Source organism: Melospiza melodia, chromosome 5 (genome assembly GCF_035770615.1).
Source record: "Melospiza melodia melodia isolate bMelMel2 chromosome 5, bMelMel2.pri, whole genome shotgun sequence".
NCBI lineage: Eukaryota > Metazoa > Chordata > Aves > Passeriformes > Passerellidae > Melospiza > Melospiza melodia.
In genome coordinates this window covers 96,160,931-96,174,804 of record NC_086198.1, presented here as the reverse complement: position 1 = coordinate 96,174,804, position 13,874 = coordinate 96,160,931, and the positions used below count along the sequence as shown (strand labels likewise).

At 41.7% G+C, this 13,874-nt stretch overlaps 1 protein-coding gene across 8 annotated transcripts in view; it reads left to right on the top strand.

The window, feature by feature from the left end:
• Positions 1-12,201, top strand: part of CTBP1 (C-terminal binding protein 1) — a 237,609-nt gene extending 225,408 nt beyond the window's left edge. For 7 of the 8 annotated variants that reach the window (XM_063157939.1, XM_063157938.1, XM_063157944.1 and 4 more), the window contains 3 exons: positions 733-860; positions 4,100-4,217; positions 10,726-12,201. In XM_063157939.1, coding sequence (XP_063014009.1) covers positions 733-860; positions 4,100-4,217; positions 10,726-10,912 — 433 coding nt within the window. In that variant the 3' untranslated portion in view covers positions 10,913-12,201. The remainder of the gene's footprint in view (positions 1-732; positions 861-4,099; positions 4,218-10,725) is intronic. The other variant, XM_063157940.1, reaches the window with a different exon arrangement.
• The last annotated feature ends 1,673 nt before the right edge of the window (positions 12,202-13,874 follow it).

Here is a 13,874-nt window from a genome sequence, read left to right as displayed (position 1 = left end):
TATTAAAACTAGAAATGACTAGGAGGAGCAAGTTTCCATTATTTTCAGTTTCTCTGCTTTGTATCTGTGATATCTTTTGTATCTGTGTATCTTTTACACAGATTCATTGCTTTCCCTAAAAAACAATCTGTAAATTTCCTTCTTTCTGTGGAGTTTCTATAAAGGAATGGGAAAGAAAAAACAGCTAAAAATTAAAAAAAAAAACAAAAAACAAAAAACTTGAATTATCAAAAAGGAATTGAGGCTGCTGATGGACACACCTCTGATTTGGAAATAATTGTAAGATTTTTTTCTTTAAATGATTAGATGTCATACTGACAGAAAGAGAAGAGCTTTTTTATTTGATGCAATAAAAGTAAAATTGTGATGGCCTAGACAAATGGAATGGCATCCTAAATTAATTTGGGTTTTCCTTTATGCATTTCTGCCCCAGAACTGGAGTGGCAGTGACTGTAGTTACAGTAAGTGCATTGGACAGAAGCTAATGTTGCTGCTATACTTAAGTTCCACCCTTTGAGTCTATAGAAAGTGATTGTTGCTTATTTATACCCTAAATAATACATTAAATTAACGGAATTATAAATGAACTCAATAAGGAATAGAAATGCAATTATTTTGTGTTGTAGAAATTAATCTGTGTATGTACAGATCCATCAGGATTGCCCACCTTGCTTTTCCCCTTGCCCCCCAGTATTTTTTTGTCATTTGATCTTGTTTTAAATTTCCATTTAGCTTTAGTCAGGGCCCCTTGAAGGATGCACCAAACCTGATCTGTACCCCACATGCAGCCTGGTACAGCGAGCAGGCCTCCATTGAGATGCGGGAGGAAGCGGCGCGGGAGATCCGAAGGGCGATCACAGGTACTGCCTCACACTGCTCTTGCATTAGCTCCCTCACTGAGTAGTTCTGGGTTAGAAACCTATTTCTTCAGTCTGCAAAGATGCCTAGAAGCAGCAGCCTTGGGTTTTGTTTCTAATACTTGGAACACAGAAATCAGCAAATGCTCACTAAGTCTATGCTGAGAATTGGAACAAGTAATTTTGGAGGTTCTTTGCAATTATATAGGGAAGGCAGGCATTGCAGAATATATCCTTTTTTCATGTATAGGAAATGTATTTTTATGTGGAAAATCATCTGCTTTTTTTCTTTGTTGCATATAACTATTACCCATTGATGGATTTGCAAGTCCTCCTGGTATTGCTGGTATCTTCCTTAGCTTTCCTAGGCACTCCTTTATACTTGTCATGAGCAGTTCTCTGTGTAAAGTTTTCAGTATTTTGTTGGGAGGTTATTCTATTTTAGATGTTCCCCTCCTTAAAGCCCTGTTAAAGAAGTCTGGCATTTTAAAGGGCAGAGTGTCTTTGTTATATAACTGCCATGTAATTGTAAACTGCTCACATAAGAGAAAACAGCTACGTCTCAAACATGCACTGCTAATAAATAAAATGAGAGGACTGAGCCATTTGGCATGGGTTTGAATCCCTTGTAGCCTAAAATAAAAGGAAGGATTTTCATACTGGAAAATGATTCATTAAGCACTAATGTTTTCCCTTTAGTTGGACTTTGCTGTGTCCCCCTTGGCAATAGTGTCTGAATGCTCTGCAGACATGCGGGGCCATCTGTGTCACCTTGAGAGCAGTTCAGTGCCAGCACAGTGCTCTGCTACACCAAAAGCACTGGCAGTAGCCTTCCCTCTGCCTTGTGCTTGGAGAGACCAGGCAATTTAGTTTCGTTTATAGCCTGTGCAGAAAGAAGATTCTCTTCTGGATGCTAATTAAAGACACCTCTTAAACTCCTGAGCTGAATTGTCCTTTACTGGACGATTTCACTCTGTTTTAGAGGTGACCTGAAGAGCCTGACCATCCTTTTCCTGGAAATGGTGCTTGTGGCTGTACTCCAGAACTGCACTGGTACATTTGTTTGTTTGTCAGGGTGTTCAGTAACTGTTGCCTGCTCCCAGACAGCTCTGGGAGAGATTGCACAAGCCAGCATCCCATACCTGTGATTGATGTGCAAACCAGCATTAATGGGCTATTGTCTGAAAATAGAGAAGAGCCAGCTATCCAGAGCCAGTTTTATGTTAAATTTGTGCAGTAGCCAAGCATATGTGCCTAGAAAGGCAGACACAGTTCCTTCAAGTGTGATGGTGCTCTCAGCGATCTGGATCATTGATTTGTATCGAAGCTGTCAGCACTTCAGTGTTTGCATATGGTTTTTAGTAAAATCAAACTGAGACCAGCATTAAGGAGGTGAGAATGACATTGAATTGCAGTGAAACAAATGTAGGAAAGATACAGGAAATGTGGGATAGAGCTGGATATATGAAAACCATAGGGGAGCACAAAGAGAGGGTGTAGAGAGGGAGAATAATTGGAAAAAGGTGTGAAGTGTAGGAATGAAGGCTATGACTACCATCTGACAATAAAAATGTTAAGTGTTTTTGCTGTTGCTTAAAAGTCAATGATGTTGTGATGTGTAAAACAGAAATAACCAGCAGAGATTAAATACCTTGAAATATATTTTTAAACTCTGAAGCATTCCAAGTATGAAATAAGGAGGACCACTGGAATGGATGTAAGAGATAGGCAAGCATGGCAAGTGAAAAGATAATTAGAAGTTTAAAATAAAAAAAAAAAAACAAAACTCCTGGGTTCTGGGGGGTTTCCATGTCCAGTTGCCTACAGAAGTTAGCAAAATGAAGAACAAGGTGGGCAAAGAGGAAGACAGGACTGAGAAGGATAAACATCAGAAGAAGAAAGATGGTGTTTAAATTTGTGGACAGTTCTGGCAGAAGTTTAGATGGATGCCTATTTCAGCTACATTTTGAAGATGATTTCTAGGTGGTTCACCTGTAATGGAGCATGAACCTCACCTTGTTCAGTCCTGAGCTAAAGGCCCTTTCAGGCTGTGCACAGGAGGTGTGCCAGGTTCAGGGACATCAGCTGAAGGCGTGGAATAGCACCTGTTTGGTGCTATCCATGGCACAAAAAGCAGTTCTGTGAAAAGGCTTTTTTACAGCCCCATTGTGACCAGGCTGATGGACAGAAAGAGCAGGCAGAGATAGTCAAGTCCTTAATCAGATTTCCAGCAGGAAGCTGGAGACAAAAGGCTGAGTTCTTTAATGAAGGGGCATGGTCAGTTTTTGAAAGGGTTTCTGGAGTCCCATTGCCAGCAGTGGCAGGGGTGGACTCAAAATTACCTCTTTCTGCCCCTCTGTGCAAATGCACTGTAAGATTGAACTTCAGTGAAGGCACATTAAAACAGATGCCAGAAAAAAGACATGCTCCAATTGATCTCTCTCCATTTAAAATAGGTGGGAACTTTCCTATTGCTATGAAGAAAATCTGTGTTGGATCTGCTCATGTCATTTGTAGCAGGGCTGAAGATAGTTCTGCAGATGACAGTCACAGGCTCGTCCAGTGCTGAATTGAGGATTCAGGTTCACAGATTTTCCAGTCTTAAAACTTCAGTTATACTTCAGGGGTTAAGGAAGAGTTTAATGAAGTGAAGAAAGGAAATTCTGGTGTATTTTCATTTTATGTAGGAATGAAAGGCATGGCTGAGGATTGATACATTGCAGTAAATAAAAGTGAAGAGCAATTTAGATAAAGATGGGAAAGTTCAGGAGGACAGGGAATAAGTGTTGGTCATATTCAAGTTTATGGCACAATTCCATTCAGAATTCTGTATTTTTCATAAAGTGTTTTTAGTGGCTGTTACAGGTGGAAGGAGAAGGAGGAAAGTGATGTTAAGGACAGAAAGCAGGGGGCTAGATTACTGAATGTGATTGGTAGCTATGCTCTATATCCTAATTACAGCTTCTTGGAAAGATAACTCCAACTCATTTTGGTTCTCCTGAGACCCTGTATGCAAGAGATAGAGAGACAGGAAAATCAAAATTAAGCAGAGCATTTCAGCCATTATTGCCTAAGTCCCAGGCAAAAGGCTACAGCTAGGATCAGAAACAAGCTCTTAGTATCATTTTATGTATTGATTTAAATACACAAATATTTGTAAGTATTTTTAACATAGACATACTAAGAGTATAAGGCACACAATTTTAATACATTTTTATTTCCTCTTCCTTGCTTCATCTTAGGTCGTATTCCAGACAGTCTGAAAAACTGTGTTAACAAAGATCACTTGACTGCAGCTACACATTGGGCCAGTATGGACCCTGGAGTTGTTCATCCAGAGCTTAATGGTGCTGCATACAGGTAAGTGTGCTGAAGAGGTAGGGGAAATACCTCCATAATTCAGTGTAGGTATTCAAGAATAGATAAAAGAGTTTGCTATTAATGATAGAAGTGCTTTTGCATTACACACCAGCTGTATTGGTTTTGTAATCGTTGTGTTCAGGAGAATAATCCTGTTTTGCTAGTTGATACCAGTCATGCTGTGTCTGGCTATAAATGCTCTTACAGTCTTTTTTCTGTTGGGTTAGTATGTGAGCAATATTTGTATATTCAAGGAAAACAGTTCTGGTCTTCTCCAGTGTTGCAGTGGAAGTGTTTTGGTTTTTTGCTGAAGGTAATGATGCAGCTGTAAGTTACACAAAGACTTTGAGTAATCAACTTGCATTGTTTTGTGGCCTCCAGACACAAGAGAGAGCAAGTAACCCAGTATTGAAAACAGTGCAACAGCCTGTGGTGATTATGAAAATATGTTTAAAATAGCTTTTTCTAAATTATATGTTTAATTTTTAAGCAGAAGCATTTGAGAGACTTGATCTATGTATTCTCAGTCAACTGTGAAAGCAGGTCTTAATAATTAATAGAAAGGGGCAATTTTTTACGTCTAATATGCACATTCCTTGGTTGTGAGAATGACTTTGTTTGCTCCAGAGTCATTCTCTTTACCCCTAGCAGCTATTCTAGCAGCAGATTCTTCCCAGCAGCCAGCTTCAGACAGTTTTTATTTATGAAAAACACCTGCGGTTTTTGTGTTTTCCAGCATGATATTTGCACATAAGTAGGATGAAGGTGGCAGAAAGCTCCAAATGCCAGATTCCCTCAATGCCTTGAGGAAAGGGGCAGTGCAGTCCTGTCACTATTTTGTCACAGCTCACTATCCTAATCCTCATCTTCCACTGTCCTTCCTCGGGCATCTGCTTTGCCTTTGTTGTTGTTTAGGAGGACTCCCCATACTTTCAGTAGAGGGGGATTCCTGATTTTGTGTTACTCCACATGGGAACCCAGCTGAGAAGTGAAGCAAAATTATCCTGTCCCAGTGACTTGGAACAGTCTCATCAGGAAGGGATGGAGGGGTGGCAGGGATGAGTGTCACCCCCTCTGCCACATCAGGAGCCATAAGGGCACCAAGGGAAAAGAATAAAGAATAATTTGGATTTGGTGATCACAGCACTTGATGTTTATTTCTGGCAGTGTGCCCATAGCCCTAAATGTCCAAGAAGGGTGGTTTTATTTGCTTAAATGAGAAGCTCAAGCACACATGTTCTCCTCCACACAGCATCTGGTTTCAGGGACTGCAGTTTGGGGTAGTGAGGACATGGCTGAATGTAATTGGGGCTTAAAGGCAGGTGTTGCTGGACAGGAGGTAATAACTCCAACCCTGTTGTGGCAGTTGAGAACAGGGGTCCGTGCCCAAATAAAATGCAGCTTTTTGTTCTCATTTTGGGGGTCACAAGTCCAGCAGCAGCAGGCTTTGCAGCCAGAAATTAATTTTAACTTAGGAATGTCTGGGGGAGTTAATGATTTACAAGGTAAAGACCATATGTATTCAATTTAAGCAGGGTAAACACAGAACTGAGTGGCATTTTAAGACATTGTTTCAGTCCATTTTTTTGATAAAGAAAATTTATTGTAAAATTCTGATTTCATTATTTTCAAATGTAAAATAAAAGTAATTTTAGGAATTTTGAGGCAGGAGTTAATAGTTATACAATAAATGTTAAAAGTTTTTTGGAAGGGCAATAGAATAGTGTTAGAATGTGGGTAAAGGCAGTTACTACTGTGTGAAGTGCAAAATATGCATCACTTGAAGCCCAGGTTTTATGAAGGAATTGGTTTCAATAGCAGTGTTTGCTGATGCTTAATTCCTACCTGGATTAAGTACAGCATTTAAACTGATTGTTCAAACCAAGTTTTTCCATCTTTTCTTTGCAATCCAAGATAATGTGAGTTCTGGAGTCTTTCACAAACAGTACAGTGTTTCAGATGTGCTAATAACTGTGTCATACTCATGTAATTGCATTAGAAGATAAGACCTGGGATAATAATTGATATATTAAAAAATGCAGATATCTCTTTTGGCTGTTTTATTTTGGATATATAATTCACTTGTATTTTGATGTAGGACAGTAATCTCAAATTACAGATATTATCACAAGCTAAGAACATTGAGCATTAGTCAGCAGATTGTAATCTAGATCATCTGAATGTCATCATATTCTGGGGAAAACAAAACCATTTACTGTGTGAAATGCAAGACACCCTATCAACACTAAAGGTCATGCAAACAGGACCTATCCCATGAGTAAAGATCAACAATACTCCTGAGAAGGAATTGTTTGTAGTGGTCAGGCATAGCATACCCTGGTCTTGTGTTATCCCTGTGTATTTGTTACTGAGCTGTGAAATAACTCCCTGTCACAGGCACAGGGAAGTTCAGCAGCCAGGAACAGTGGTTGTACCATTTACAGACATTTCCACACATCTTGCTGCCTCCTGGCAGGTGGAGGATAGGGCTGGAAATGGCTCTGAGCAGCCTGGGCTAGTGGAAGGTGTCCCTGCCCATGGCAGGGAGTTGGAACAAGTTGATCTTTAAGTCCCTTTTATCCCAAACCATTCCATGATTCTGTGAATACCTAAGCACTGAAGAGGTACTTGGATGGGCATGGCTGGATGTTGGTAATTCAGGAGTTAATTCATGTTGAGGTGCTTCACTGGTGATTTTCAGATTCAGTGCATGATATCAGAGTGCACTTAAAAATTGCAACTCTTCTGGGACAGACTCAGTTACTTTAACAGAGCTTGATATAGTGAATTCAAGGTGCTTCTGCCATTTAAAAGATAGATGAGAGTAAAGTAGAAATTAAAGTTACCTATCTGTTGTAATTAAGGGGGCTAGTGTGGTTTTCCTCCTAAATTAAGACTACATAGGGGAAGGGGATGGAAGAGTATGAATTTATTAAGAAGTGTAACTGATTGCTCACTTCTGCTTTCACAGAAATTTAGTTCAGTGGACATTCTACCTGGAAAACATTTCAACTTAGTGCTGCCAGAGGAGGAACATAGAGGGGAACTTCATGAAGTGCTGGAGAGGATGTATTTGCTGGTTAAGAATAGAAAAAATGGAAAGACTGGAAAAGCAATAAATAGCAGAAAAAGGGGAAGTTACATAGAATGCATGTGCTCATGGATAGAGGCTGGAGTTTCTGTGCCCTTTCAGAGACAGGATTTGAGCAACACTGATGATTAAAAAGGGACAAAAATTACAGAAAGAGGATTGCAAAGCAGGGTTAGGAGTGGTCAAGTTCAGTGCAGTTTCTGTGGAACAGTATGGTATCTGTATATTGGCTGCTGCCACTGTGTGGCTTTAGGACAAGAAAAAACAAATATAGGGCCTCTGGGTGTTACTAAAAGTCTGTAGGAAACCTGTACCTGAGGTGAGGTGCTGGCAGGTAGGATCCTGGTGGTTATGACTTGGTGTCCATGGGAATGTCCTTATATTCAGCAAGGATATTTGGAGTCAGTAGAATTACAGATGTGCAGTTTGAAATGTTTAATGTGCTCATAGGGTAACTCTTAGTGCTTCTGGTCCAGCACTGTCCATTTTCACAAGGGGAGGCTCTGGCTTTTCTTCCTGAGGAAAACACCGTTGCAGAAGTTGCTCTCTCCTTGACTTTTTTCCAGCTTTGGTGTGTTGATTCTGAGGGAATGTGTTGTTAGAGAGTAGAGATTGTGTTGAGAACAGCTGCAGTGTTGGACTTCTAAATGGAAATTTGTGTCGTGTTGTGTGTCTTGCACAGCACCTAGAATAACAGAAAAGCTGTTTCAAAATTAAATTTAGGTAAAACAATACTGTCTGACAGTTTTCATAGGCATTGAAGCAAATTTGATTAATAAGATTCAAATGGAGTTACTGAAACAAGCAACTAATTCCATTAGCAAGTGCAAATGAATTCCAAGGAACCTCTGTGGAGAGGGAATTAGCATAGGAAGCCCTGTAAATAAATACGTGTACAGCTGGGAGCAGAGTTACCTGGGCTGCAGGAGGTGTGATCAGTCTCAGCCTCGTTACCCATCCCAGATGCAGTGTTGGGTGTGCAGGAGGCTTTGCCAGCATGGCCAGGGCAGTGAGTGCTGTCCCTCCTGTCCCTGTGCACGTCAGCCCTGCTGGGCCCCTCTGCCTCTGTGTTCCCAATCCAAAAGTGATGTTTCTGTGGTGGAGGCAAGAAAACGACTCAGAGTGCTTGCAGTTTCTCCTGAGTCTTGCCTAAGTTCTGCACTAATTTTCTGCCAGTTTGAGGGAACTTGGGATGAGCAGCACAAACAGATATTACCATGGAGAAGATGCAGAAAAGGGGTGAAATTCCCAGGTGCACTGAGCTGTGATGAGGAGAAGATCAACAGCAGAATAATGAACTTGAAAAAAGCTTGACAAGTGCCTTTTGTCCCAGGTAGTCCTGGGTAAGTCCTTGGGCAGCAAAAGCTGCAGTGAGTGGTGGTTTTTGTGTTCAGGATTTCAAATGGATAATGCTCTCACCAGGATGCTTGGGTGGGCAGAGGGCAGCAGGAGAGAATGAGGGACATGAGGGATGAGTGGGCAACTTTATGATGAGCAGGGGAGGCAAAGGGTCAGTGCTGGTGGCCAGTGTGACATAACTTGCAAATAGGTATTGAGATATTTGACTAAAAAAACCCCACATATTTTTATTAAATCCATGCATAGCTGTTTTTATACAGCACTGTCAAGTACCAGTGTTCATCGGTTACATCTGAAGGTTGTGATTGGAACAGTAGATTTGCAAGACTTTTTTAGCCTGATAACATCAGAACCATCATAAAATCAAGCTGAATCAGAGGGTGCTTCTTTTGTTGAATGTACAAAATATTTAAGCCTCAGTGTTTGTCCAGATAAAGGAAGAAATCTTTAAAACCATCCATAAATTTTGTGTTTGCATTTCTCTTTCTTGTAGTCTGCCTAAAGCACTTGTCCTTGTGTAACTGGCACTGGTTCTCATTCAGACAAGTGCAGTGGCAAGTTTGCTGCTGAAAAAGTTACTCAGGTGCAATAGTTTGTCATCTTATTAGTGTGGGGGTGTCTTGGCTTTTTGGGGGAGCTGTCAGGAAGCTAAGACTGCAAAAATAGTGTAAACAATTATTTTTCAAATCACAACAATGAAAATTTAAAATTCCTACATGAGAATGAGAGAGGAAGAAAAGGAAAAGTTGTAGAGAACATATTGCACAGACCCAGCTGGAATTACTTCTTGTTGAGGTTATGCTTTGAGAGGGGCAAACCTTGAAGGTGGTTTCCTTTGCTGTGCTGTTACTCCTGCTCTTAAATCTGAAGAAACAATCTGGCAAACTTGCATGTCTCATTTGGTTAAAATACAATGCATGATTTGCTTTATGTAGCAGCATCTGCATGTGGCATCTAGCCTGGAGCTGAACTCTGTGTCTCTAGCTGGTCTGAAAGCAAAAGAAGCATCTCTGTAGCTCTGGAAGGAGGCAGGGTGGATGTGCAAACCCAGGCACAGGGAATATTTCTGTGTCTGCTCTGGGGTGCCCTGGCCCCCAGGGCAGCTCTGACTCTGACCCTCATCCATGGAGAAAGTTTCCCACACTTCAAGATAGACTGGAATCCACAAAGTGTGAAATAGATTATAGTGTAGGTGTATCACGTGGTGAGAAATTTGGGTTTTGGGATTTTTAGTAAGTTGTGGATGGCAGCAAGATGGAGGGCACAGGGTCTCATTTCTTCATGCTTCTTCTTCCTCCTTCTCCATGGGTTTGGGTGGCATTTTGTAATTGGGCAGACCAGTCTGCATTGTGGGCTCTGTGGGATCAGTTATTGGGTTAAAAGGGAAATAATCCAGGTGTCAGCTCTTAATTGGATGGTTTAGTGTTAAAAGCCCTTGTAACAAGAGATTGTTGGGCATTTTGTGCCTTCTAATGAAAAGCTGCAGAACTCAACAGCAGTGAGACTGTTTTACTGATCAGAACTGATAAACACCTGAGTGTGAACATGAACTGCTGTCTCAAGTGCCTTCAGTGCAGACCCAGAGAAAGCACAGCTGGTACAGGCACAGGTGTCTCTTGCTCAGCCCCTCTGGTTTAACGCTGCTCTGTGCTCTCCTCCCACAGCACGGCTGGTTCAGGCACAGGTGTCTCTCTGGTTTAACGCTGCTCTGTGCTCTCCCACAGCACAGCTGGCTCAGGTGTCTCTCTGCTCAGCCCCTCTGGTTTAATGCTGCTCTGCCGTTCTCCCACAGCACAGCTGGTACAGGCACAGGTGTCTCTCTGGTTTAACGCCGCTCTGTGCTCTCCTCCCACAGCACAGCTGGTACAGGCACAGGTGTCTCTTGCTCAGCCCCTCTGGTTTAACGCTGCTCTGTGCTCTCCTCCCAGCAGCACGGCTGGTTCAGGCACAGGTGTCTCTCTGGTTTAACGCCGCTCTGTGCTCTCCTCCCCTCTGGTTTAACGCTGCTCTGTGCTCTCCTCCCCTCTGGTTTAACGCCGCTCTGTGTTCCCCTCCCAGCAGGTATCCCCCGGGCGTGGTCAGCGTGGCCTCCACGGGCATTCCCGCGGCAGTGGAAGGCATCGTCCCCAACCCCATGTCTCTGTCACACGGGCTGCCTGCCGTGGCCCACCCGCCCCACGCTCCCTCCCCCGGCCAAACTGTCAAACCAGAGGCTGATAGAGAGCACCCCAGCGACCAATTGTAGCCCACAGCAGCATTCCCCGCGCCCGACGCCGGCCACCGCGCGGAAAACAGCTCCACTCAAAGCAAAACCCTGGATTCGGATGAAAGGCAAAACCGTGGACTTACAGGAGGAGACGATTATTGCTTTAGAAACTGGTCCAATATACAGCGTAAAAGGAAAAGGTGGGAGACAAAAAGAAGATTCGGAAACATTTTTTTCCTCCGTATAAATTGTAGTTTGTCCCTGTCCAGTGGACTGATTCACTGTTTCTGTGTCCTATGGGTTCTTTGTTAAGCAAGAGAAGTTAGTAGTTAATTATATCATGAATGTACTTGTCTGTGTACAGTTTCTAGAACATTAAAAAGGGTTTGTTTGCTTAGCTGTCAACAAGGAAAAACATAAGGGAGGCATTCAGCAAACCAGTTTTGAGATTAAAAATCCTTTCTTTTATATTTTCAAACATGCCCAAAAATGAGGCAGTTGGCAAACTTCTCAGGACAATGAATTTTTCCCATTTTTCTTTCTACGCCACACAGTGCATTGTTTTTTCTACCTGCTTGTCTTATTTTTTAGAATAATTTAGTAAACAAAAGAAAAACAGTTTCTCCTAATTTTGGCATGAATTCCCTTATTTCAAAATGAAGACAACCTTGCAAAGAGATTTTGAGGAAAACAAAAAGGTTTTGTATAAACGAGCATTGTGCTTTTTGTCACCAGTTAAAGTATATATTATTGGTGGTATCTGGAAAAGGCACTAGACTACTGAAAAGTAGCAGCATTTCATTGCCTACATTGATTCCTTCCTGGTAATGTGGTAGGCTAGCAATATTTTTGGTTAAAATCATGTTTGTGACTGTAACCATTTGTATGAATTATTTTAAAGAAATAAAAATCCCAGACAAATATCATATGTGTAAAAATTTTTATTTCTAGTAACTGTTTATTCAACTTTTATTAGGTTTCTTAGCTGTAATTTTTAAACAGATGCTGTCAAGTATTTCATTTCTAGCTTTACTTTGCTCTCTGTTGTTTGTAATACTGTCTTGGAAGCTTGAAAAATAAAAACAAAATAATTCTTTCCATACCATTTTTCCCTTTACATTTCGTAAATGTTGATCTTTTTTCCTGTGTTTCTAATGGAGTTTGAAATTAAGATGGATTTTGATTTGTACACCGGCATCATCAGCTGCAATGTGGTAACAGCATTTATGCCACCACTGTGGGCAGAGCAGAGGAGGTACAACAGCAACACGACAACAGCAGTAATAATAATAATAATAATAATAAATGTCTTTTGCCGAAGTCCAACACGAGAAGTGTCCATTGTTTTATTTGGTTCGATGATGGAAGGCTGCAGCAGGATCTAATTGTATTTGCTTTATTGGAGGAGTTTGTTTCTTTGAGCACAGGCAGAAGTGTGTTCCAGGCAGGTTAAATTCCAGCTGGATGCTGTTCAGACCTTTCCTGTGCTCCTGGGTAAGGCATCCTTCATCTCTAAAAGTTTTTTAAAAAATCAGAAGTTCAGCTGCTTCAGGAGGGAAGGCCATGGTTGGCAAACCTGACCCTGGGCATGAACCTCCTTGGTGGTGTGTTGTCTCTTTTTTCACTGTTGGTCTGTACAGAGCATCCACCTGAACGTGGTGAGCTGGTTTTATGTTATCTGTGGGGAGTTTTGGCCCCCATTCCTGCAGGTCTGCAGAGCAGCCTCCAGCTCAGTTCAGGAAAGGGTAAGAGGCTGTAAATCACAAACCTGGAATTTGTGGGTCTCTATGCAGGGAGCGCAATGTACAGTGAAATTTTATCTATGGAAGAGAGGAAGTTTTTTGCCTTGAACATTTAGAGCTAAAAATGTCATCTATTATAATTTATTTGATGGTAAAACTGTTCCTGTTCCCTCTGTGAAACAAAACAGAAAACAGCCCTAAAGCTGCAAGTTATCCCAGCAAAGACTTGTAAGAGCTTTGAGGCCAAAAACTTGCAAAAAACCAAATGCAATCTCCTTCTGTTGAAGTGGGGTTTCATATTTCTTGGGTAATTCATCTTTTAAGATGCTGCTTTGTCAGACTGAACTTGCTTCTTTAACATATGTAAAACAAACATTTAACATCTGGCTGCCAAGAATTGCTGACAGCCGCATTTGCAGCCCCATTTCCCAAGGAAAAACCAGGAGTGTTCTTGCATCGTTTGGACCTGGCCTGTGTAAGTACATTTTGTTCCTAGTGGATTGATAATTGAACTAGAAATGGTATTTATTGTGTGCACTGATTGGGCTCAGTTCAGAAGCACAAAATCTTTCCAGGATTTGAGCCTGAAATGCACATTCAGTGTTTTTGTGTTGGTTTGAGGTTATCTCTGTCTGAGTGCAGCAGAGTAATCCAGTTTCCTGCTTCAGAAAGGAAAAAACATCTGGGCAGGGACAAGACTGATGGACCCTGACTTTGGGCTATGGTCTGAAAATCTGAGAGGTAGTGAAAAACCAAAGTTGGGTTAAATGACTGATTGGAAAAGTGGCCCATAATAAACAAAAGACTGCTAAGCCAGAGCAACCTTCTCTGTTTTATGACTGCTTTTATTGGGTGGTGATGAGATTTTTCCTCTCTTTGGTGAAGGATGTGCTAAATAAGTGTAGACAGCAGAGGATGCAGTTAGTGGGAAAATACAGAGTGGAGAAGGTGATGGCAGCAGAGGCTACAGGTGACCTGAGGCAGTGCTGAAAGAGGAGTTTGATAAATGTGCCTGCCTTTACATGATCTGCTTTTGGTGGCTTTATTTGAATTGTGGGTCTTGATGGAGAATGAAGCTAAACATGTCAACAGCAGGGTGGCAGGAGGCTCTGGGGCTGCGCAGGAATTTGGTGCTGTCCAAGAATCAGCAGGAAGGTGCCAGTTGTGCAGATGCAAAGCCAGGTGGTGGCAAATCCAACAAAAACTCGGCAGGAAAAGGCCCCAGGGTAGGCCTGGTGGATTGGTGCTGTGGGAAGGAG